Source organism: Sciurus carolinensis, chromosome 1 (assembly GCF_902686445.1).
Source record: "Sciurus carolinensis chromosome 1, mSciCar1.2, whole genome shotgun sequence".
In the NCBI taxonomy this organism is placed as follows: domain Eukaryota; kingdom Metazoa; phylum Chordata; class Mammalia; order Rodentia; family Sciuridae; genus Sciurus; species Sciurus carolinensis.
In genome coordinates, this window is record NC_062213.1 from 88,344,032 (window position 1) to 88,368,717 (window position 24,686).

Here is a 24,686-nt window from a genome sequence, read left to right on the forward strand (position 1 = left end):
TTTCATCCATCAACAACTGAATTCACTTCTTTTCAACAACATATGAAACATTTTCTAAAATAGATCATATTTTAGGTCACAAAGCAAATCTTAGCAAACACAACAAAAATACAGATAATTCTACGTATCATATCATATCATAATGGAATGAAATTATAAATTAATGAGAAGATAAAAGAAACCACTCTAACAACTGGATATTAAATAATACACTTTCAAATAACACATGGATAACAAAAGAAATCAGGAGAAATTTTTAAAAATTCTTAAACAAATGAGAAAAGTGATACAACATATCAAAATCTCTGGGACAGTATGAAGGCAGTTCTAAGAGGAAAAGCTTATAACACTGAGTTCACACATTAAAGAAAAAAAAAATCTAATATTACACTTCAAGGCCCTGCAAAAGGAAGAACAAACTAACAAGAAAATCAGTAGAAGACAGGAAATAATTAAAATCAGAGCTGAAATCAATGAAATTGAAAATAAAAAAAAATAACACAAAGGATCACACAAAAGGATAAACAAGATAGATAAACCCTTTGCCAAACTAACCAAAATAAATTAACAAAATTAGAAATGAAAAACAAAATATCACCACAGACACTACTAAAATGTAGAGGATCATCAGAAACTATTTTGAAAATTTATATTCCAATAAGCTAGAAAATTTTGAAGATATTGAAAAATTCCTAGACACAGATGACCTATTCAAATTGAACCAAGGAAATATAGAAAAATTTTAAAAATCATTATCAAGTAATGAAATTGATGTACCTATCAAAAGCCTTCCAACAAAGAAGTCTAGGACCAGACAGATTCTCAGCCAAGTTCTACCAGTCCTTTAAAGGAAAACTAATGTCAATCCTCCTCAAATTATTCCATGAAATAGAAAAGGAGGGAACACTACCAAATTCATTCTATGAAGCCAGTATCACTCTGTTACCAAAATCTGATAAGGACACATCAAAGAAAGAAAATTTTAGACTAATAAGTTTGATGAAGATAGATGCAAAATTGTTAATAAATATCAACAAACCAGATACAAAAACACATTAAAAAGATAATGCACTGTCATCAAGTGGGCTTCATTCCAGGGATGCAGGCTTGGTTCAACATACAAAAATCAATAAATGTAATTTACCACATAAACAATTAAGGACACAAATCACATGATTATTTCAATAGATGCAGAAAAAAGCATTTGACAAAATACAGCACCCACTCATATTTAAGACACTAGAGAAACTAGAGACAAAAGGAACTTACCTTTACATTGTAAAAGCTACATACAAGCCCAAGGTCAACATTATACTGAACAGAGAAAAACTGAAAGCATTTCCTACAAAAGCAGGTATAAGACAAATATGCCTACTCTCATCACTCCTATTCAACACAGTCCTTGAAACTCTAGCCAGAGCAATTAGGCAAAAGAAAGAAATTAAAGGGACACAAATAAAAAAGAGCTCAAATTATCTCTATTTGCTGATGATATGATCCTATATTTAGAAGACCCAAAAGACTCCACCAGAGACTTCTAGAGCTGATAAACAAATTTAGTAAAGTAACAAGATACAACATCAAAACATATAAAATCAATTGCTTTCGTATATTCTAAAAATGAATCTGCTGAAAAGGACATTAGGAAAACTATCCTATTCACAATACATCCCCCCCCAAAAAAAAAGAAAAAAAAAAAGAACTTGGGAATCTAACCAAGGAGCTGAAAGATATCTACAATGAAAACTATGGAACACTGAAGAAGGAAAATGAAGAGAACCCTAGAAGAGAGAATGACCTCCCTTGTTCTTGGATAGGCAGAATTAATATCATCAAGATGGTCATACTACCAAAAGCATTATACAGATTCAATGCAATCCCCATCAAAATGACGATAACATTCCTTCACAAAACCAGAAAAAGCAGTTCTAACATTCGTTTGAAAAATAAGAGACCCAGAATAGCCAAAGCAATCCTAAGCAAAAAGAGCAATGCTGAAGGCATCAGAATAATGACCTCAAATTGTACTACAGAGCAACAATAACAAAAACAGCATGGGATTGGCTCCAAAAAAACATGAAAACCAGTGGAATAGAAGAAGACAGACAAACCCACATAAATATAGTCATCTGATACTAGACAAAGGTGCCAAAAACATACACTGGAGAAAAGATAGCCTGAAGACTGCTTGATTTCATAAAGTATAGGAAGCAGGGTTAGAAGGGAAAAAGGGAGAGAAAGCAGAAGTACTGGGGATTATAATGGAGCAAAACATATTCCATGCATATGTGAATATGTCAAAATGTACTCTACTATCATATAAAAAGAACTCAGAAAAGATGCACACAAAACGAGTAAACTGCATGGCTGCTTCTAGGCAGGGAAACCTATTTGCTAAGGACTATCTTCCTAGAATGAATTTTCCGGATAAGTTTGCAGGAAAGACAATCAGAGTCAGGCTCAGTGGCTCATCACTGTAGTCCAGGGGTTCAGGAGGCTGAGGTAAGAGGATCCTGAGTTCAAAGCAGCCTCAGCAACTTAGTAACCCCCTACGCAACTCAGTGAAACCTTGTCTCTAAATAAAATATTAGAAGGGCTGAGGATGTGGCTCAGTGGTTAACTGCCTCTGGATTCAATACCCAGTACCAAAAAAAAAAAAAAGCAAAAGCAAAGGCAAACAGAGAAAGGAGCGAAAAGTATTCAAAAATGATTATTTTTCAACTGTATCAGGATGCCAAACTGAAAACTAGAAAATAAAGAATGCTAGAGCTGCCACAACAAAAATCTGCCCTAATACATAAGCGGGGAGGGGAGGGGGAACAACCCTGTTCATTTCCCTTTCCAAAGCTACTGTAACCACAAATGAAATTTAACTGCCGAAATCTTTATTCAAGATAAACTTAGAAGGCCCCAAACTCCATTTAAAAGAAATGGCAAATATTTTAAAAAGACATGTTTTTCTTTTATTTGCAGAGTCCCTAGTAGCAGCAGGAACTGCAAATAAAAGTAGTCAGCACAGAAGTAATTTTTTTCTAAACTGTAGATAGATATTTAGATCTCCTAATTTTTCCCCTTGAATTGGTTCTGACAGATTGGTCTACTTTGCAGCCTAAAGAAATATCATGACTATAATGTTTTTTGTTGTTAAAGAATCCAGTTACTAAAAAGTGTCTATTCATCACTTATCTTCTTAGATATAAGCTAGTCACATAATTTAAGGAGATTCAGTTCACATTTCAATCTAACAGAGGCCCTATTCTTGGGTCTTATCCTTAAAACACAGCAAAATTTCTATAGACACTTAGCTTGCTTTTTTCTGAAATAGCAGAGGCACTCTTCATTTTTCTGAGTTGCTTTGCATTACAAATAAATTATTTCAGACTCATATTTTTCTTGAGAGACACTGTTAGTGGGTCTCTTGTGAGTTTTGCTCCTACACACATCTACTAGGTATGATATGAATGCAAAGTCCTGATCACTCTTTTCCAGGCCATTTTCCAGGGTTGTGTTTCCAGCAACTTCAAAGAATAAATAAAGCCTGCCTTTGGACAATGAGGAAGCTTGCCTCCTGCTTGCTGTAAAAATGGTAGATTCCTCAAGTTCACATTACTCCACTGAAAAAAAAAGGAATGCTGTATACAGAGCATCCACCTGGGCCCATATCACACACTCCCATGCTAACAATACTAACATATGAAATCTCAAACTTAACTCTTTAACACCATTTCTAGATAAAAGAAATACAAGGATCCAACTTGGCATGCTAGTAGAATGGTCCTTCACACCATTTCTAAAACCTAAAGGCCAATGGAAAGGGATTCCCCCAACACCACCTTTCTTTTCATTATGGCTGTGGGACCCCAAGCAGAGACTTCTAAAGGGTAGTCCTTTGGAGGCAAAGGGGATCAAGGTCTTTAACCAAAGATTTAGAAAGAGGATGTAAGGTGATAAAGGGTTTGGAAGATGTTTAGAGGGAATACCTAGGTCCTCCTGGCAGTGTAGTCTGTACTTTGTGCATATGCATGTGTGTGTGTGGTGATACTGGAGACTGAACCAGAGGCACTCTACAACTCAGCTACATCTTCCACCCTTTCAATTTTAACCTTTGATTTTGAGGCAGCATCTCACTAAGTTGCTGAGGCTGGCCTCAAACTTGTAAACTTCCTGCCTCAGTCTCCCAAGTCACTGGGATTACAGGTGGGCACCACTGCACTGTTAGTCTGTACTTCTTAATCATCTTCCCATGTAAGGTTATTTCTAGTTCTTAATCATTTTCTTTCCATTGTTCAAACCTACTGGTTTCCACTAGGAGTCATTGCTCTACCTTGGCCCACTGTGGAATATGTGTAATATAATTTCACCACTTTTTCTTGGTCCTTTGTCCCAACAGTTCTAACAATGTAATTCCATAATATTTAAATCAAGGCAGTAATATTCATAAACTTTTGGGTTTATGATGGGTAGAAGGAACTAGTAAGTGCAACACAGATTGAAACAGACTACTTGTTTTCAAGTCCTTGGTTCGACATCTGGCAACATTCAATTGTCCTTTAAAGAAAGATAAGCATGCTCTCCTATGAAGTCAAATTTGTATTCCAAGATTACCATTTATTAACAAACTGGATAGAGAATTTCTACACTGAAATGAGAGACCATGTTCATTTTTTCCATCAGGATCAGAGCCAAAAACAAACCATATTTCTTGAAAACTTAGGTGAGGTTTTGTTAAACAAAACAGATTTACCAGCAAAAGGCAGGAAGAGTGAAATTATAATTTGAACCAGGCAAACTGTTTCATAACAGAAAATGTGGCACTTAATGCAGTCTGCAGAATATGGTATGCTAAAAACACTACTTATGGCAGTAGCAGGCCTCTAGAGAGTAAAACCAGCCAAACAAAAGAACTAAAAAAGGTAAGAAAAAAGTAGCCATGTCACTGTTACAAAACCACAAAAGATTGGTTTTTTTTTTTCTGAATTACAATTTTTTTTCCACACTTTTGGTTTGATAACACAAAAAACACATGATAAAATAATTTTCTCTCTGAATTAAAAATTTATACTAATTCAAATTTATCCTAATTTAAAGTGACTTGATTCTAACAAACATATATATACTGTTAAGGCCAACCAACTTCAGAAGACTATATGAGTAGATCAAAGTTCTCTTCTGCAGCAACTTCTGGAAGAGATTTACTTTGAGTTCTGAGTGGGTTGGCCAGTTGATAGGGCAGACTGATGCTTCTTTACTTGAACTAGTCAAAACCTCTACTAAAAAACTCCTACTGAAAAGTCTTGGCTTACTTCCTGATGCGCTGGCCAAGTAAAAATAAGCATAAAAACTTCAGTGTAAGTTGACTAGAAAATTATTCTGATAGTCTTTAGGTCTCTTGCACTAAACACAGAGTACCTGAGTTTGTTTTTTATAATAATGTCAATTCTAAATTCTGAAAAATAATGAGAAAGCTAGTCAATAAATATTGCTAAAAACAAAAGCTAGTAAGTACTACTTATTAGTACTACACTTTCACATCTCACACATCGCCCAGCTCCTCAGTGTTAATGGCAACTTTGACAGCAAATTCCTGAACAAATTTTCAGAGCCTTCTTAAGAGTACAAAAGCTTAACAGACATGGTCTTTCACATCAAAGAACTAATAAAAGATGTCTGGATAACAGACCAACATGTAATTAATAGAAATATGTTTCCAGATTATAAATGGGTCAGCAGCATACAATTATGATTGCCCATATTCTGATGCTCATTATTTAGATATGAAGTCTAAAAGAAGAAAAAAAGGCCTACTCTGATTTCCAACTGCAAAGGCTTTATTTTATAAAAATCTAGGATTAGAAGGGGCCTATCTATAACATCTGCACTTATTCTAGATAAGTCTCCTAGAAAAATTCAGACAAATTCTCTTATATTCCACATGATAACCTTCATATCCTAGAAGATGGCTCCCAAGTCTACTTTCAGTCTTCTTCACTTTATTGAATCATTTCAATCCTTAAACCACTCCTCTCCCTATATAATGGTTTCTAGACACCCTCCCCATCCTAGCTATGTTCCTCTCAATTTCCGATGAGTGGGATGTCATAGATGCCTGTGTAGAGACTAACATATGTAGCATACTGTTGACCTATTCATTTTTAAAGTTCTGATTAGTCTTTATCTTTTTCTTTCCTTTTTTTGCAGTGTTGGGAATGAACCTAGGGCTTCACACATGCTAGGTAAGCATTAGTTTTTACCTTTATTTTATGTCTAAAATATTTCATAAAAAATATTTTAAATGTCCTAACATATTTACATAAATCAATTTCAAATATTTTCTGTTGTTAGCTTCATTTGGGATTATTATACAAAAAAATTCAAATTCATAATTTAAAGAGTATTCAAAGGAAATTTCAAGGGATTCTTTTAATTTTTTTAAAATCCTCTCTCATCATTCTTAAGTTCAGTCTCCTGTGAAAAGCATACTTTTTCTTATTGGCTGTACAACTTTTAGTTGTAAATACCATGGAGTATTTTAGGATTTTTCTTATTGCTGTTCTTTTACAATATTGTAGAAATTTTCCCATACAACAAAAGGAAAGAAATATAAAACACCCAGCTTCTGTGATTATCAGTACTTTTCCAGTCTTGCTTTCAGTGCTTACCATCTGCTTTCAGAATATTTTAAAACAAAATCATGCTTTATAATGTTCCATCTTCAACTGAAATACATCCTACACATTAGTACCTATTATGCTGTAAGCATTGTACTTACCTCCTCTAGTCCTCAAAATAGTCAACTGTAATTCTATATTGTTCATATTCTCTATTCTATAATGACACTAATTTGCCTATTCCATGTCTTGGCATGCACTATTTTTAGTAACCTACACAAACTATACGACTCTTCTTACAGAATTTGAATGTTCTCTCACTAGATAATATTTCTTTGTTAAGAATTTTTACAATATTGCCACTTGAGATTACTTGGTTGTGTTTATGCAACAGTAGAGCAAATTTATAACTAAATGGTTCACTGACACCATGGTTAATAAATTCTGGTAGGTAGATCAGAGAGCAGTCTGATAAAAAATCTGGCATAACTCACTGGATTTTGAAAATATTTTGTAAAAGTGCTTTATCTAAAGAAAGGATGAAATAGCAATATTAACAACTAATAATATCCATTTTTATTTTAAAGAAAACATATAGGCTTTGCTTCTCATAATTTTAGAGAATTTACTGTTAGACTGATTATGAAACTTTGATTACATTTTAGGACCTTGATGTTCATTCACTATGGAATATATAGGAGATATTTCTAATCACTTTGAAAGAAAGCAAGTTAGCTGGCACGTGATGAAACTGGCTTTAGAGAACCACAGATTCTAGGAAACGCTGTGATGTATAAATTACAAGAGATCCCTACAACATGCTAGAAAATTTGAAGGTTCTCAAAGATGGGAAAGTTCCAAATAATTATCAAGAGACAGAATTCCTAAGGGTAGAAAGTCATCATTATGCAGTGCTGAAAACCCTTCAAAATGTCTAGAGAAACTAAATATAAAACCTGCCTTAAAAAGTCATCCACAAACTCTTATCTGGGGAGTTGCTAAAAACATTTCAGTCCAGAAACATCAAAGAATCTGTAAAATATTAGTAGATGATTGGGTGGAAGAGGTTTGAAGAATGTGATGAGATGGTTCTAAAGAAGTAGTAAAGAGGAAATAGATATGCATACTTCATTTTTCATCAAAATATCTCAGACTTTAAGGAAAAAAAAATTTTTTTCACTTAGATTCAAACATAATAAGCCTTACCCTCACTTTCTACCAAAGACTAGATTTGCAATTTCAGCATTGTCTTTTATGTTACACAACATAACAAGCTTTAACAAAAAGAAAAACAAGACAACAAAAGCAAAAGATGTTTTTGTTTTTTAGAAATCAGGCATTAAAAAAGCACTAAATTTTAAACTTACATCTGAACCCACACTTTTCATGGGACTTTGTAGCACAGGTTTAGTTACAGAAAGTTTTCCATTCACTGAGCTGTTCACCACAGGGGCCGGAACTACATTCACCACATGGTTAGGTAGCTGTGTGGCTCCCCCAGTCACAGCAAGGACAAGCTGAGCAGAAGGCAGAACTCCAGGTGCCTGAAGTTGTACCACAGTAGGCTGAGAGAGCAAAACAGTCTGACCTGCATTACAAAAAAGAAAAGGAATCAGAGGGTACATAACTATTGTGGCAGGGAAAGCAGTTTAATATCTAGGTCTTTTCTGTAGACATTATAGGTAAGAACAACACTGAGGAATTTCCCACCATCAAGTAAAACATGACCAATAGCACCATACATTCATGGTGACTCTGCTGTTGTGTTTTTAAAGAAACCATCAAAGTTCATCCTTTTTGAGTTATCACTAACAATATATTTCCAAGATGAGTATGATGATGCATGCCTATAGTTCCAGCACTTGTGAATCTAAGGCAGGAGGATCACTTGAGCCAAGGAGTTTGAGTCCAGCTTGGGCAATGCAGGAAGACCTCATCTCCAAAAAAAACAACACCAAAAGTATTTTTCATATTTACCTTTCTCAACTACATACACATCAAATTTGCTATTATATAGAGAGAGATTCTCTAAGTATTAACATCTGAAGTTTACTAAAGGGACTTTTCATATTATAAAAAACAAATCTTTTATACTGAACACAGAGAACCATATATTTTTAATTATAGGACTTATAAACATACAATACTGCAGTTACTGAAAAAACAGTAACTCAATAATGGAAGAACAAGGACAACAAATACTAAAAAAAGTTAAAACCATTTGAGATGAATTCTTAACTAACAAACACAGAGAACATAAATCTGTAATTTAAAATAGTCTGTACATAATACCAACTCTTTCAACCCCTGCCCAAAAAAAAAAAAAAAAAATGGCCTTCAAACCTTTTCTCAGTCTTCACATTTATCATTATTTTAAACTTGTGCTTATCTGAGAACTAGTATCATTACCCTAAAAAAAAAAAAAACTTATACAACTTATAACACTGATCTATTAAAAGTTTTACTTGCTTGCTAAATGTTTCCTTTCAGATCTGACCAATTTTATAAGGTGCTGAAAGCCTGGCCTAATATCCACAGCTGCTTGTGCCTAGCTAGCAAACTAAAGGTACTATAGCAACCAGCAACTAAATTTCCATACAAATTTATAATTCTTCTTTATAAAAAAAAAAAGCATTATACTTTCAGACAGTTTAACATGACTCATATAAAATTCAGCTTGGTATTTCAAAGGATTAGGAAAAACTAAAAATCAAAATGTATTTTAGAGCAACTGTTTTTTTAGAACATCTTTCTTGGTTAAAAAGATCACTGTTATAAAATTAATATCTTTGTTTCAGATGACCCAGAAAGCACACAAAAGTAGAATTCAACTAATAGCATTTTATTCCAGGAAAATTAGTAAGTCAGCAAGAAGAAAGATCTAAAAAATTTTATAGATTTGGAATACATATAATATACTTGGGTTTAAACGATTGCTACACATTTTTATCTTCCCATTTTCCCTCATACTCACTTCTATTATGACATAAAAACACAAACTGGGGGCTGGGGTTGTAGTTCAGTGATAGAACACTTGCCTAGCATGTGCAAGGCACTGGGTTCAATCCTCAGCACCACATAAAAATAAATAAAATAAAGGTATTGTGTCCATCGGCAATTAATATACATATATTTTAATAAATATATTTTAATATATATAGTATATGTATTTAAAAATCAGTAGCACCAATTAAAAAAAAAAAAAAAAACACAAACTGGGGAAATGGCTCCTAAGCAGATATAAAGTTAAACATATGACCAGGGATTAGGTTTTTAATAATACTTAGTAAGAAATTACAATTAAAATCTACAGAAAATGCTTGCTACAAATATGGATTTGAGGATGCCTTGCAAAATGTCACAAGGTTACCAATCCCCTGACCCACACTCCAGGATCCATAGTTCACAGATTGAAAACCACTGACTCAAACCAATACTTTGAGAAGATCATTATAGGAAGTAATGTAATATTCCATATCCTCTAAGCTTAAAGATTATGATAAAAAAAAAAAATCCCTGTCCAAAACTTTGAGACTATTCCCAAGAACAGAGGAGAGGGTAAACATATAGAATTAAGTTGCTTCAAAGAAAACATCAGACTTCTAACTCCAGTTACAGATTTAAAGGATTGGCAGATAATGCATGCAGGCAGCTTTGTAATATTGCTTAAAGTTAATTAAGAAAAATAATTCAAATTTGTCCTGTCTTCTATCTAGTCATCACCATCTCCTTACTGAGACAACTGAAACTTGGTGAGAAAGAGATGGTAGATCCTCAAGGATCTATTGTCTGTGCAACAAATGTGGTTCAAGCCCTATCAGTCCTCCTTTTTTTCCATGCAGCAATCAAGTCCTTTAGTACCAGAGTATCCAACTACTCTCAAGTTACCCAGCAGCTAAAACAAGGATCCTCTATATATTCCAGGCAAGTTCCAGTTCAAGAAAGAATGAAAGGAAATAAATTTCTACTAAAATGTGTTCAAGAACAAAAAATTCTCATGGTGACTTGCTAAATGCTGACCAGACCACAAACTACAATGCAAAGGACTGGAGTCTTTAATAGTTAGCAGCTGAACATAGTTACTACTGTTCCTAGTGTGGAAACAGATAAAAAGGACATACCAAAAGGCTGTTTATCCATTTTAGCATGCTCAAAATCCTCCTTGGCATTACATGCAAATCCTCTTAATGGAAGGCAGCTGGATTTGATGTTGGACACTTCTGACAATGTATGACTCACTGATTTTGATAGCCAGTTCTTTCTTTTCAACTTTCTTCACAGATTTCAAACCCTGTATCAAACATTTATCAAATACCTACTCTGCCTAAAATAGAATGCCTGTGTGGTAAACAATTTGTGTCAGTTATCTCATCTATAAAATGGAAATACTGAAAACTATCCTCATAGAGATATAAGGATTGTGTAAGATAAAGCACTTAAGCACTTAGAAGAGTGTCTGGCACACAGTTGGAGTTTAAAATATTATGTGTTACTAAACACCTTTTCTGTAGAATAGTTCCCTAAGGACACTGCATGTATTATTAATTCATTAGTTCTCAGAGTACCTGTTACTTGTTTATGTGAATTTAAATCCTCAAGGGTAGGGAATTCTTGAGAAGAAGAACACATCTAATTCTTTTAGCAGCAATATAATATAATAAATTACACAGACTTGCCAAACCACCTGGCTCAAGTTTCAGCTTCACCTCTTTCTCAGAAAAGTAATCTTACTTCCATTCTCTGTTTAATGATTTACACTATTACCTACTGGAAAAGCCCAAGACTGAAATACAGAAGTCATTGTGGATCTTCCTCTCTATCCTTCATCTGCCTTCCACACCATCCAGTTACCAAGGCCTATGAGCCTACATTTTTAACATATCTACTCTCCATCCTTGTTGTGGTCCTGGTCCCCCACCCTTTGATACTAGGAAAGGAACCCAGGGTCTTATGCACACTAGGCAAGTGCTCTACCACTGAGCAACATTCCAGCCTTGGTTGTCCATTTTCACTGCATTCCAAGTTTTCACATTTTTTTGTCTGTACTACTCAAAATAGTCTTAAAGGACATGTGTATAATTTAGAAGCAGAAAATGTAACAGGTTGATAGAATAGTGTGAGCCCCCCCAAAAAAACCAACTAGGAAAACAAGAGAATTCAAGGGACGATGACTAATATATGAGTTAAAAGAAGAGACCTTTGGAAAAAAAGTAATATTATAATGTAAAGTTGGAAAACTAAATAGAAGCCAAACTGTGAAAGGTTTTATATTCCACACTAGCGAATTTGGACTTAACTGTATAGGAATTATGTCTTCCTTTTCAATGTTAAAATTCTATTAATGTGGAAACTGATTAACTATAAAATACCTTATCTATATTTCTTCTTCCTCCCTTCCCATTCTCAAATAAATGAAAGACAAACATTTAATCTGTATAACAATAATATCGCCTCTCTAGACTCTACTATAAAAACAAACAAGGTTCCGTGCCTCATGTTAGCACATGGTTACAAAAATAAATAAAATCTTCAGATCATGGGAAATCATGAAGTTCTAAATAATGTGTGATTCCAGTTTCTAGAATTGATAAACTGCTCAGAAGAACAATTTGTCTTCCTGCTATAGGTAAAATCTTCTATCACTTAAACATATTCAATTGTTCAAAAACAAACTCATAGGAATATCCCCTTCTTTACACTTTACATATTAATGCCAGACTTTTACTTTTTATAGATGTGTTTTAATAGCTTATGGGAATGATAATGAGGTTCTTTGTGAGTTTAAATTCTTAGCCTTTGGAAAGACACAGATCCTTCTGAGATTCTGATGAAAGCTTTTGAGACGATCTCTAAAAAAAACCCACATTATAAGCATAATATGAATCTTTTACTTTATTTCAAGGAGTTTATGAACATTAATACCCATTTACAGATAACAAGAATATCTATTCTATAGGATTGCTATTTTTCATATGAAAAAGTTTTGACCCTATACTGAGAGGGCAGCCATTTTAGTTGTTTTTGTTTTGATTTTTTGGGGGAGGGTAGGGGTGATAGAATCCATGTATTCTTTTGTTTAGTTCCTTTTTTTTTTCATCAATGTCCAATTGTCTATGACCATTTAATAGAACAAAGATAACAGTGGAGCTCAAATGTTTTACCTTGCTTTTATTAAAATGAAGCTTCAAAAAATGACCGAACTATCCACAGCTGTAAATACAGCCATGAAGACAAATGTTACATTAATATTTATTTACAATTCATACTCAGTAACACCTACTACTACTTGGTGCCAAGAAGTTAAATCCAGAGAAAAGAATGTTATACAAGCTTTGTCATATTCATGTATACACATATCAGTATATGATTATAACTAAGCTAAGAGATCACCATAAGCAAATTATTCTCATATCTGAATAGCACAAAATCCTCAAACTTGAATTTCTTTCAATATCAACCTAGAATTCTTGTAGAATTCCAAGTATGTGAGGCCATCTGGTGGATAAAATACAGAAACACACAATTTCTTAGCTAGTTGAAGACAGTTCAGATTTCTTCCCAATACCCTGTTTACTAAATCATTCAGTCTCCTCAGAGATTAAGAACTAGATTCTACTGCTTAAACACATTTATATGAACAGAAATGGAACATAATACTTTAAATACTGATCACTCCTTAAAAACAAAACAAAAAATCCATGGCCACAAATTCTCAGAATAAAATGCTACCATTTTATTTTAACTCCTTAATTACAAGTGGTTATATAAAACCAAACACCTTAACCAGCCATGGTGGCACACAACTATAATCCCAGCTACTCAAGAGGGAGGCAGGAGGATTGGGAATTTGAGGCCAGCCTGAGAAACTTAACAAAATATCTGTCTCAAAATAAAATAAAAAGGGCTAGGAATCAGGACCCCTGGGTTTAATCCCCAGTACTAAAGGGAGAAAAAAAAAAAAAAAAAAAAAAAAGCCTTGAAGATAGGTGTTAATTAAAACTAAGAAAAAAGAAGTATCAGATGTAATTAATCTAGATAGCAGTGTCTCTGTTAGAACAAGAACCTCATATTAGTCATCTTTGCAACATCCTCAGAACAAAGGACAATTCCTGAGACATCACACATGCTCGGAAATTATAACCTGAATTAAATAAATTATGTTAAAAAAAAAAATCAATCATGTGACAAAAATCTTTAAACATACAATTTCCGCAGTAGTACCTTTAGTGGGTGCAGGCTGTATGCTGATAATTGACTGCTGCTTTGTCAATGGCATAAGTGTTGGTAGTGTCTGAATAATGATAGTTTTTGCTGGAACACTGGAGTTTGTTTGAGTCTTCGGTGCTGCTGGGAGTAATAAAGGCTTGGGCTGAATTGAAGGTTTTGAACTCATCTGAATTTTTTTCTTTGGAGTTAGTCCATTTTCTGAAGAAAAGCAAACCACAAATGAATCTAAGGCAATTGAGCAAGGCCTGCAAAACAGATTTTATTTAAACACTTCACCATATACAATATCTTGACTTCTGAGTAACTAACTATGTTGCACTGGAATTTAAGCATACCTGTCTTGCACTGGAGTTTAAGCATTCAGGCATACTGAATGGACCAAGGAAAATTTCTTAATCTAAGATTTCCCTTTTTGACCAAACTGCAGTTTTGAGAAAGAATAGTAAAGGAGAATAGCTAAAATCACTGAATAAAGCTTGGAGATTTATAAGTTAATAAATGTCATGGTCAAATGACCCTTGCATTTAGAATCTTTAATCAAAACTGAAAACTGGGGGCTGGGGCTGTGACTCAGTGGTAGAGCGCTCACCGTGAGGCACTGGGTTCAAGCCTCAGCACCACATAAAAGTAAATAAATAAAGGTATTGTGTCCATCTACAATTAAAAAAAAAAAAAAAAAAAAAAAAAAAAACTGTAAACTCTCCTAAAGATGAAGTCAAAGTCTATTTTAAAGTATTTTTCACCTATAAAGAGATAATCAGCCAGGTGTTGTGGTGCATGCCTGTAAGCCCAGTGACCCAGGAAGCTGACGCAGGAAGATCACAAGTTCAAAGCCAGCCTCAGAAACTTAGCAAGGCCCTAAACAACTTAGAGAAACCCTATCTCAAAATTAAAAAAAGAAAAAGAAAAAGGGGTGGTGATGTGGGTCAGTGGTTAAGCACCCGTGGATTTAATGCCTGGTACCAAAAAACAAATTTTAAAAATTCAATTAAAATAAAGAGATAATCAAAGGAGATTATTTCTTGCCTTTGTTCTCTGCAGTAATCATCTATAACAAAAATATAGGTCTAATAATTTAAAAATGGCAAGCCAGTTTAATAAACACACTTAATCCAACATTTTCCTTTAAGCAATGGAAACTAAGACCAGGTGTGGTGGCACCTGTAATCCCAGTAACTAGGGAGGCTGAAGCAGGAGGATCACAAGTTCAAGGCCAGCCTCTGCAATTTTATGAAGCCTTAAGCAACTTGGCAAGTCCCAGACTCAAAATAAAAAATAAAAAGGGCTGGGGATGTGGCTCAGTGGCTAAGTACCCCTGGGATCAATCCCTGCTACCAAAAAAAAAAAAAAAAAAAAAAAAGAAAGAAAGAAAGAAAGTAAGAAATGAACCTAAGCTCAGTCTGAGAGAAATACAGAAATTAGGAGATAGAGTAATACCAGTTTTGCTCCTAGGACCAATGATGGGCTTATCTTCTCTTAGTGGTTCTGCTGAGGAAGGACTATTACAGTTTTCACCATATAAGGAAAGGGGAGACATCTGGGAACTAGAAGACAAATCCAACTCCTCCTGCAGCAAAATAAAATACAAACAAATTAATGCAGAAGAGTATAATCCTTGAGCATAAACTCGCTTATTAAGAGAGGTGACATCCATAAATAAACAAAAATTATTCAAAGGCAACTTCACGGCAAAGATATGATATACAAGAAACTACATACTAAATACTAAGTGACTATAGATAAATCAACATTATCCATCAATACCAAAGAAAAACTAACTCAAATTATGGAGTATGTCTATGCTATCCCCTTATATTAAAGAAATAAGCCAGGCCCAGTGGCACAGGCCTGTAATCCCAGTGGCTCAGGAGCCTGAGGCAGAAGAATTCCAAGTTCAAGGCCAGCCTCAGTAACTTCACAAGGCTCTAAGCAACTTAATGAGACACTGTCTTACAATAAAAATCAAAAGGGCTGGGTAACATCTCAGTGATAAAACACCCCTGCTTTAAATCCCTAGTACAAAAAAGATAGAGAAGTCTGGGATTGTAGCTCAGTGATAGAGCACTTGTCTAGCACGTGTGAGGCACTGGCTTTAAGTTTCAGCACCAAATAAAAATAAATTAAATAAAGGTTCATTGACAACTAAAACAAATTTTAAAAAGAAAAAAAAAAGAAATGAAGTACTGATCTTCTTCTACAATTCCTTCCATAAAGTTTATATCTTACAAAAAACAGTTTATACCTTACTTGGTTCCTAGTCATAAAAACTCCTAGGAATATTGTAAAACTACAATTAAAATACCAATATCCTTTTTCACATAATTTCTTTTATTTAGTCTTAAAAGAATCTCAAAGCAGAATAATTCTTACTATTTTTATCCTTTTCTATTTATTGACACTACCATTGTTACAAATGTTTTGAAAGAAAGATGAAAACTGATAGGAGAAAGGTTATTTTTTCAATTTAATGGGTGATTAATAATATAGAGACACATAAAGACAACATTAATATTTTGAAATTTTCTTTTAATATTTAGTGGAACTATCTCATTTTGTTAGAATAAAGAAATCTGACATAGGATAAAAGCATTTCAACTTAGAAAAATATGGTATATGTAATAATAGAAAAGGTATAATCTCTACTTCATATCATCTTCAAGAGAATCTATAATTATTAAAAAGAATTTAGGCACTGTGGCACAGGTCTGAAATCCCAGCAACTCCAGAGGCTGAGGCAAGAGGATTACAAGTTCAAGTCTAGCCTGGACAACTTAGCAAGACCTTGTCTCAAAATAAAATAAAAAGAACCAGGGATGTAGCTCAGTGGGGAATGTGGCTCAGTGATAGAGTGCCCCTGAGTTCAATCCCCAGTATCACAAAGAAAAGAAAAGGAAAAAAAAAAGGAAAGAAAGAAGGAAAGAAAGGAAGGAAGGAAGGAAGGAAAGGAAAGGAAGAAAGAAAAGAAAGAAAACTATGAATTCCTACTTAATAAAGACTATAAAGTTGATAGATAATAGAAAAGATACAAGCAGTGTTTAAACCCAGCAAGAACTTAATATATCAAATATACAAGGAATTCTTGCAAATAAAAAAAAAGACAACTCAATAGAAAAATTTGTTCTATAAACAAATTATAGAAGAAAGAAATTCAAAAGCTAATGAGAATGTAAATAAATGTTGAAAACAGTAATCCAAGAAATGCAAATTAAAAAAAAAAGTTTCAACATCTGGCAAAAAATAGAAAATCAAACAATGTCAAGCATTATCAAAGAAGTTACAGGGATACTCAAGTACTACTGATGGGCCTGTAGAGTACTCCAGTGACCTTGCAGAGCCATATGGAAACACATGTCAAATTAAATATCTGTACACCCTACCATCCAACAACTCTACTCCTGGGCATATATCCCAAAGGAATTCTCACACTGGCCCACAAGGGACTGTTTTTGACAATACGTAATGTGGTGTAGATAAAATGCATTAAACATGTGAAGCAGTCATTATTGCCTCATGTACATGTGTGACTGCATGGCCGATATGATCCTGCAATTTGTATAGTTGGAGGAGTGGGAGATTGCCCTTCATTTGTATAAGATCTATCAAAGTGTATAAATGCATTATACTGTCATGTTTAACTAACTGGAACAAAAAATGCAGTAAACACATACTTGAAATGTGCAAAGTTAGATGCAACAGGTTTGATGTATATAGAGCAATATGAATTGATAGTAACAGTGTGCTAATTTTTAAAAGTAAATAGTAAAAATAGGTCTAATATAGTACCAATTACATAAATTTAAAATACAGGTATACAATTGAAATTAGTGAGAATAAAATGAACTTTTTAATAAATGGTATTGGAATAAACTTTCTTTTTTTAACCCACGGGTATTCTACCACTAAGCCACATCCACAGTCCTTTTTATTTTTTATTTTTTTATTTTGAGAGGTCTCACTAAGTTGACCAAGTTGGCCTCATTCTAAACCACCAGATGGATTGTAGCTTAATGGTAAAGCACTGCTGGGTTCAATCCCCAATATCGAAAAAAAAAAAAAAAAAAAGTAAATGAAATGAACATAGCATCACTTCTGTGACATTCTTGCCATGGATGCAAAACCTGAATCCAATCCTGAGGAAATAGCAAACAAACCCAACTGAGGGATATTCTACAAAATAGCTAACCTCTGATCTCCAAAAGTGACAAGGTCAGGAAAGTCAATGAAGAATGAATAACTACTTCATATTGAAGGAAATTAAAGAGACAAGACAACCAAATGGAATATATGACTCCAAATTGGACCCTTGTGCTGGTCTGAAGGACATCACTGGGACATCTGGCACAATTTAATAGGAGCTGAAAATTAGATAGTAATGTATCAATGTTTATTTCCTGATTTTGATGTCATATTGTTGCTATATAAGAAATATTCTTGCTTTTAGGAAGTAGACATTAAAGTATTGGGGAGACGGGGCATCAGGCTGTCAACTTACTCTTAAATTGGTGAAAAAAAATCTGTGTAATGTACTTGCAACATTTCTGTAAATTTGAGATTGTTCAAAACAAAAAATCGATATAAGCAAGAAACATGAGTAAAAAACAAGTGAATTCTTACATAACCTAAGTGGTGAAAACTCTGTTTTGAGAGAAAAAGAAAAGAAAAGAATATTAAGGCCAAACACAGTGGCATGCACCTGTAGCCTCAGCTACTCAAGGTTTATGCAAGAAGAAACCCAGAAGTTCAAAGCTAGTCTTGGCATCATAGAAAGACCCTGTCTCAAAAAAAAAAAAAAAAAAAAAAAAAAAAGCCAGTGGCTCCAGGGGCTGAGGTAGAAGGATTTTGAGTTCAAAGTTGGCCTCAGCAACTGTGGGGCACTAAGCAATTCAGTGAGACCCTCTTTCTAAATAAAATACAAGATACAAAATAGGGCTGGGGATGTGGCTTAGTGGTTAAGTGCCCCTGAATTCAATTCCCAGTAACCCCAAAATGAAACAAAAAAACCGGAACATAACATAGAAAGGAAAGGAAAGGTCAATAGATCAATAACTTGGCTATCAAAAAAAGTACACTTAAGGAAAATATATAACACAAAGTTAAAAAACAAATGACAAGGTATATGATACGCTAACTTTTATGTAAGAAAGGACAGAAAAGACAAGGATTAAAAAAACAGGCTTTTATGAATATACTATATTACGTATTTCTGGCATTAAAATGTTTTAAAAATATTAAATCATTTGGAGAAATTATGGGACCAGAGTACTTCCTTCCAATAGTAGCAATCAAAGGAAAATTGCACACACGAAGTAATTTTTGAAGTGGGTCTTAAAGGATGACTTTCTGAGAGAATAAAAATAGGACTATATTGTGAAGAAGAAAAAGGGTGTGCAAAAATCTAAAAATGTAATAGCAGAGATCTCACTATTCTTGCTCACTACCAGTGTGTGGAACAGCTCCTGGGACACCTGGTGAATGAGTGGAACACGCTGAAGCTTTCAGGCAGGAACTCTTCCAGGGCTCAAGTAAGATCAGTGTGAAAGCAGAAGGGACAGTGAGAAAGAAGACTGGAAAGGTAATCATGGGTCAGACCACAGAGGCCCTAGCACACTGGGAATCTTAATTTCATCCTTTAAGGGTTGGAAGCTATTAAAAGGTTTTAAGGCAAAGGAATGACATGGTCAAGTTTGTGCTTTTGAAGAATTTCTCTTTGAGGATTATTACTCTGCTAAGAAAGATTCAGGAAGTTGGGAGACAGAGTACCAGTTAAAATCCTTAACTTGACTTAATCCTTAAAATGACTTAATCTAGAAAAGATGATGATGGCCTGATAGGAGAAAAAAAGAATCCTGAGTCATAAAGTAGATAGAAATCACCAGGATTTAGTAGTTGAAGAAACATAGAGTCTGCCAAAATAAAGATGCCTCAATTTAAAGCAAATAAAATATACTGAAATATGAACTTGATTTTTCTTCTTGTATTTTCTCTTTCCCCATTACCTAAATCAGGTACTTCCTTTTCTTGACATCATGGCTTTTATCTCCAGGGAAAACAAAAGCATTAAGGAGGTACCAGTCCCTCTAAAAACTGGAACAAGGCAGGGATGCCCTCTTTCACCACTTCTATTCAATATCGTCCTTGAAACTCTAGCCAGAGCAATTAGACAGACCAAAGAAATTAAAGGGATACGAATAGGAAAAGAAGAACTCAAACTATCCCTATTTGCTGATGATATGATTGTATACTTAGAGGAACCAGGAAATTCCACCAGAAAACTGTTAGATCTCATAAGTGAATTCAGTAAAGTAGCGGGATATAAGATCAATGCACATAAATCTAAGGCATTTCTATACATAAGCGATGAATCTTCAGAAAGAGAAATTAGGAAAACTACCCCATTCACAATAGCTTCGAAAAAAATAAAATACTTGGGAATCAATCTCACAAAAGAGGTGAAAGACCTCTACAATGAGAACTACAGCACACTAAAGAAAGAAATTAAAGAAAACCTTAGAAGATGGAAAGATCTCCCATGTTCTTGGATAGGAAGAATTAATATTGTCAAAATGGCCATACTACCAAAAGTGCTATACAGATTCAATGCAATTCCAATTAAAATCCCAATGATGTACCTTACAGAAGTAGAACAAGCAATCATGAAATTCATCTGGAAGAATAAGAAACCCAGAATAGCTAAAGCAATCATTAGCAGGAAGAATGAAACAGGGGGTATCGCAATACCAGATCTTCAACTCTACTACAAAGCAATAGTAACAAAAACGGCATGGTATTGGTACCAAAATAGAAAGGTGGATCAATGGTACAGAATAGAGGACACGGACACAAACCCAAATAAATACAATTTTCTCATACTAGACAAAGGGGCCAAAAATATGCAATGGAGAAAAGATAGCCTCTTCAACAAATGGTGCTGGGAGAATTGGAAATCCATATGCAACAGAATGAAACTCAACCCATATCTCTCACCATGCACAAAACTAAACTCAAAATGGATTAAGGACCTCGGAATCAGACCAGAGACCTTGCATCTTATAGAAGAAAAAGTAGGTCCAGAGCTTCAACATGTCGGCTTAGGACCAGACTTTCTCAACAGGACTCCCATAGCACAAGAAATAAAAGCAAGAATCAACAACTGGGATAGATTCAAACTAAAAAGCTTTCTCTCAGCAAAGGAAACTATCAGCAATGCGAAGAAAGAGCCTACAGAGTGGGAGAAAATCTTTGCCAATCATACTTCAGATAGAGCACTAATCTCCAGAATCTATAAAGAACTCAAAAAACTCTACACCAAGAATGCAAGTAATCCAATCGACAAATGGGCTAAGGAAATGAATAGACACTTCACAGAAGAAGATATACAAGCAATCAACAAACATATGGAAAAATGTTCAACATCTCTAGTAATAAGAGAAATGCAAATCAAAACCACCCTAAGATTCCATCTCACCCCAATTAGAATGGCAATTATCAAGAATACAAGCAACAACAGGTGTTGGCGAGGATGTGGGGAGAAAGGTACACTCATACATTGCTGGTGGGGCTGCAAATTAGTGCAGCCACTCTGGAAAGCACTATGGAGACTCCTTAGAAAACTTGGAATGGAACCACCATTTGACCCAGCTATCCCACTCCTTGGCCTATACCCAAAGGATTTAAAATCAGCATATTACAGAGATACAGCCACATCAATGTTCATAGCTGCTCAATTCACAATAGCCAGATTGTGGAACCAACCTAGATGTCCTTCAATTGATGAATGGATAAAGAAAGTGTGGTATATATATACAATGGAATATTACTCTGCCATAAAGAATGATAAAATTATGGCATTTGCAGGCAAATGGATGAAACTGGAGAATATCATGCTAAGTGAGATAAGTCAATCTCAAAAAACCAAAGGAAGAATGATATCGCTAATAAGTGGATGAGGACACAAAATGGGGGGTGGGAAGAGTTAGTGTTAGGGTTAGAGTTAGGTTTAGGGAGGGGGGCAAGAATGGAGGAAGGAAGGACTGTATAGAGGGAAAAGAGGGGTGGGAGGGGTGGGGGGAAGGGAAAAAAATAACAGAATGAATCAAACATTACCCTATGTAAATTTATGATTACACAAATGGTATGCCTTTACGCCATGTACAAATAGAGAAACAACATGTATCCCATTTGTGTACAAAAATAAAATAAATAAATAAATAAAAAATTAAAAAAAAAAAAAAAAAAAAAGGGAGCTACCAGACTTTTGTAAAAACCTTAAAAACAAAAGATAATGTTAGGCATTCCTAAACCAAGAGATTGTTCTAGGTTCTATGACCAAGAATCTATAAAAAACTGACAATCTTATGTTCTTCCATGTTCTCAAAGAATGCATATCCTGATAGGAGAAGAGAGGAATGCAAGGAGAAAAGAAAGCCAATAAGTAAATAAACAAAAATACCAGATACTGGTAAAATACAATGAAATAATGAAATTATGGAGGCAAAAACATAAAGACTAACAACTTTCTAGCTCCCACAAGGTCTTTCTTCAGGAAACAATAAGGCTCCTCATAACACATAATAAATGTTAACCCCCACCTTACACATGAATTTTCCAAATAAGCATTATTAACCCAAATCATGCAAAAGATTGGCTACTTACAGGAACATGCTGAGTTGAAGAACAAGAGTCCACTGACTGAGGAGATGAGATTGAACAACTTGAGGAAGCTGGAGAAAGTGGTTGAGGTTCTGTCTTAATATCTTTAACTGAAAAATATGAAGTGAATTTTTTTTCTCATTGGACAATATAAACTCAAAATAAAATGAATGAGAAGAAAGGTAAAATTTACTTATAAGATTCAATCATATGGGGCTGGTGGTGTAACTCAATGGTAAAACGCTTGTCTAGCATGTGTGAGGCACTGGGTTTGATCCTTGTCATCACATAAAAATAAATAAAAGATATTGTGTCCATTTACAACTAAAAATAAAAATTTTAATTCAATCATATGGTGCCAGGCATGGTGGCACATGCCTGTAAATCCCACTGGCTCAGGAGGCTGAGGCAGGAGGATCACGAGTTCAAAGTCAGCCTCAGCAACTTAGGGAGGCCCTCAGCAATTCAGTGAGACCCTGTCTCTAAGTAAAATATAAAAAAGGGCTGAGGATGTGGCTCAGTGGTTAAGCACCTCTGAGTTTAATCCCCAGTACCAAAAAGAAAAAAATAATTCAATCATACGGGTCTGGGGTTGTAGCTCAGTGGTAGAGCACTTGCCTAGCGTGTGTGAGGCTCTGGGTTCACATCTTAACACCACATAAAAATAAATAAAATAAAGGTCCATCAACAATTTAAAAACAATTTTTTTAATTCAATCATATATGGAAGTTAAAGTCACCAAAATATATTATTGAATGAATATGCAAAATGTAGAAGATGGTATATGTAGTAAGCTTCCAATCATGCAATAAGTTGTATATGTGTAAATGTATATACTGCATCTGTACCCTCTGTACCCTCTGGAAGAGTAAAGAAGAAACTGGTGACAGTGGTGGTTGTCTCTGAGGAGCTGAATTGGTTGGCTAAGGAATAAGTGCAGAAGAAGACATTTTTCTTTTGTTTAAACTTTTAGACCTTTTGGACATTATACGATATTCAAAAAATGAGATAAATTTCCCCAATTTTTTTTAAAATATAAGAAACTGGAAAGAATTATTTTGGAAAGCATTTTGACAAAACAATTAAAACTCACAAAAATATCTCTTGAGCTATTAATTTATCTTTTAAAAATTTACTGAATGACTATAGCCCAGGCAGTATTCCTAAGGGTCAAAGGTACCACAGAATCAGTGTGACAGAGAGTGTTTTCCAAAGCCACAAAATATCTACTGCCCCTCATGATCTTCTAATAATGTGATTTTGTCACTTTCCTGACAAGAAGTAGAGTCCAGGCTGAGCACAGGAGTTCACACCTATAATTTGCACCAGCTAACTTGGGAGCTTGAGACAGGTAGATTGCAAATTCGAGGCTAGCCTCAGCAACTTAGCAAGACCCTGTTTCAAAATAAAATTTTAATAAGAGCTATGGATGGAGCTACTTGCCTAGTATGTGTGAGACCCTGGATTCAATCCCCAATACTGAAAAAAAAAAGGAGAGGAGTCTATTTTCCCTTGCCTTGAATTCAGGTTAGCTATGACTCCTTCAATCAATATTATGACAATAATTGCCATATGAATTCTGAAGCTGGAGATGTAACCTCTGCGTTGTGTTGTAGAACACTCACACTTGGAGCTTTTGAAGCTGGTCTACCCTAAGATTACCCCAAGGTAAGGAAGTCAAGCCACATAGAGAGGTCCTGAACAAGCACTCCAATCAGTAATCCTAATGTTCAAGTCATCCCAGCCCAGGCGCCAGACATGTGAGCAAAGAAACCACAGGATGATTCTAGCCCCTAACAGCAAGCTACAATAGCTTTCAGATTTCCCTAGTGGAAGTCTGGATATCACAGAGCAGAAAGACAAGTCACTCGTTCCAAGTTCCTGACCCATGGATTCTGAGAACCTAATAAAATGGCTATTTTAAACTACTCAGATTTAGAGTAGTTCATTGCACAACAGTAACCAGAATAATGACTTTGTGTCTCCCATATTCTCTAAGGGAAAACAGGCACTGAGCAAGATAAATAAACACAAAAAAGGAAGGGGAAATAGGATGGGAAGGGGGTAAGGAGGAATTTAGATGCAGGAATGTGCTGGCTATTTATCCATTGTCTCTCCACTGAGAGTCTACCTCCTATGATCTGTGATGCAAATTATTAATATATTTCCAAGTTGGTTTCCTTTTAGTTCCAGTCAGCAGAG

General features: G+C 34.7%; 1 protein-coding gene across 3 annotated transcripts in view; it reads right to left on the minus strand.

Annotated features, from left to right (window-relative positions):
* The window catches only part of Atf6 (activating transcription factor 6), a 284,449-nt gene that overhangs the window by 235,315 nt on the left and 24,448 nt on the right, over window positions 1-24,686 (minus strand). For all 3 annotated transcript variants that reach the window (XM_047554909.1, XM_047554905.1, XM_047554920.1), the window contains exons 4-7: window positions 22,488-22,594; window positions 15,273-15,402; window positions 13,830-14,033; window positions 7,976-8,196 (exon numbers count right to left, since the gene is read on the minus strand). In XM_047554909.1, the coding sequence (XP_047410865.1) occupies window positions 7,976-8,196; window positions 13,830-14,033; window positions 15,273-15,402; window positions 22,488-22,594 (662 nt within the window). The remainder of the gene's footprint in view (window positions 1-7,975; window positions 8,197-13,829; window positions 14,034-15,272; window positions 15,403-22,487; window positions 22,595-24,686) is intronic.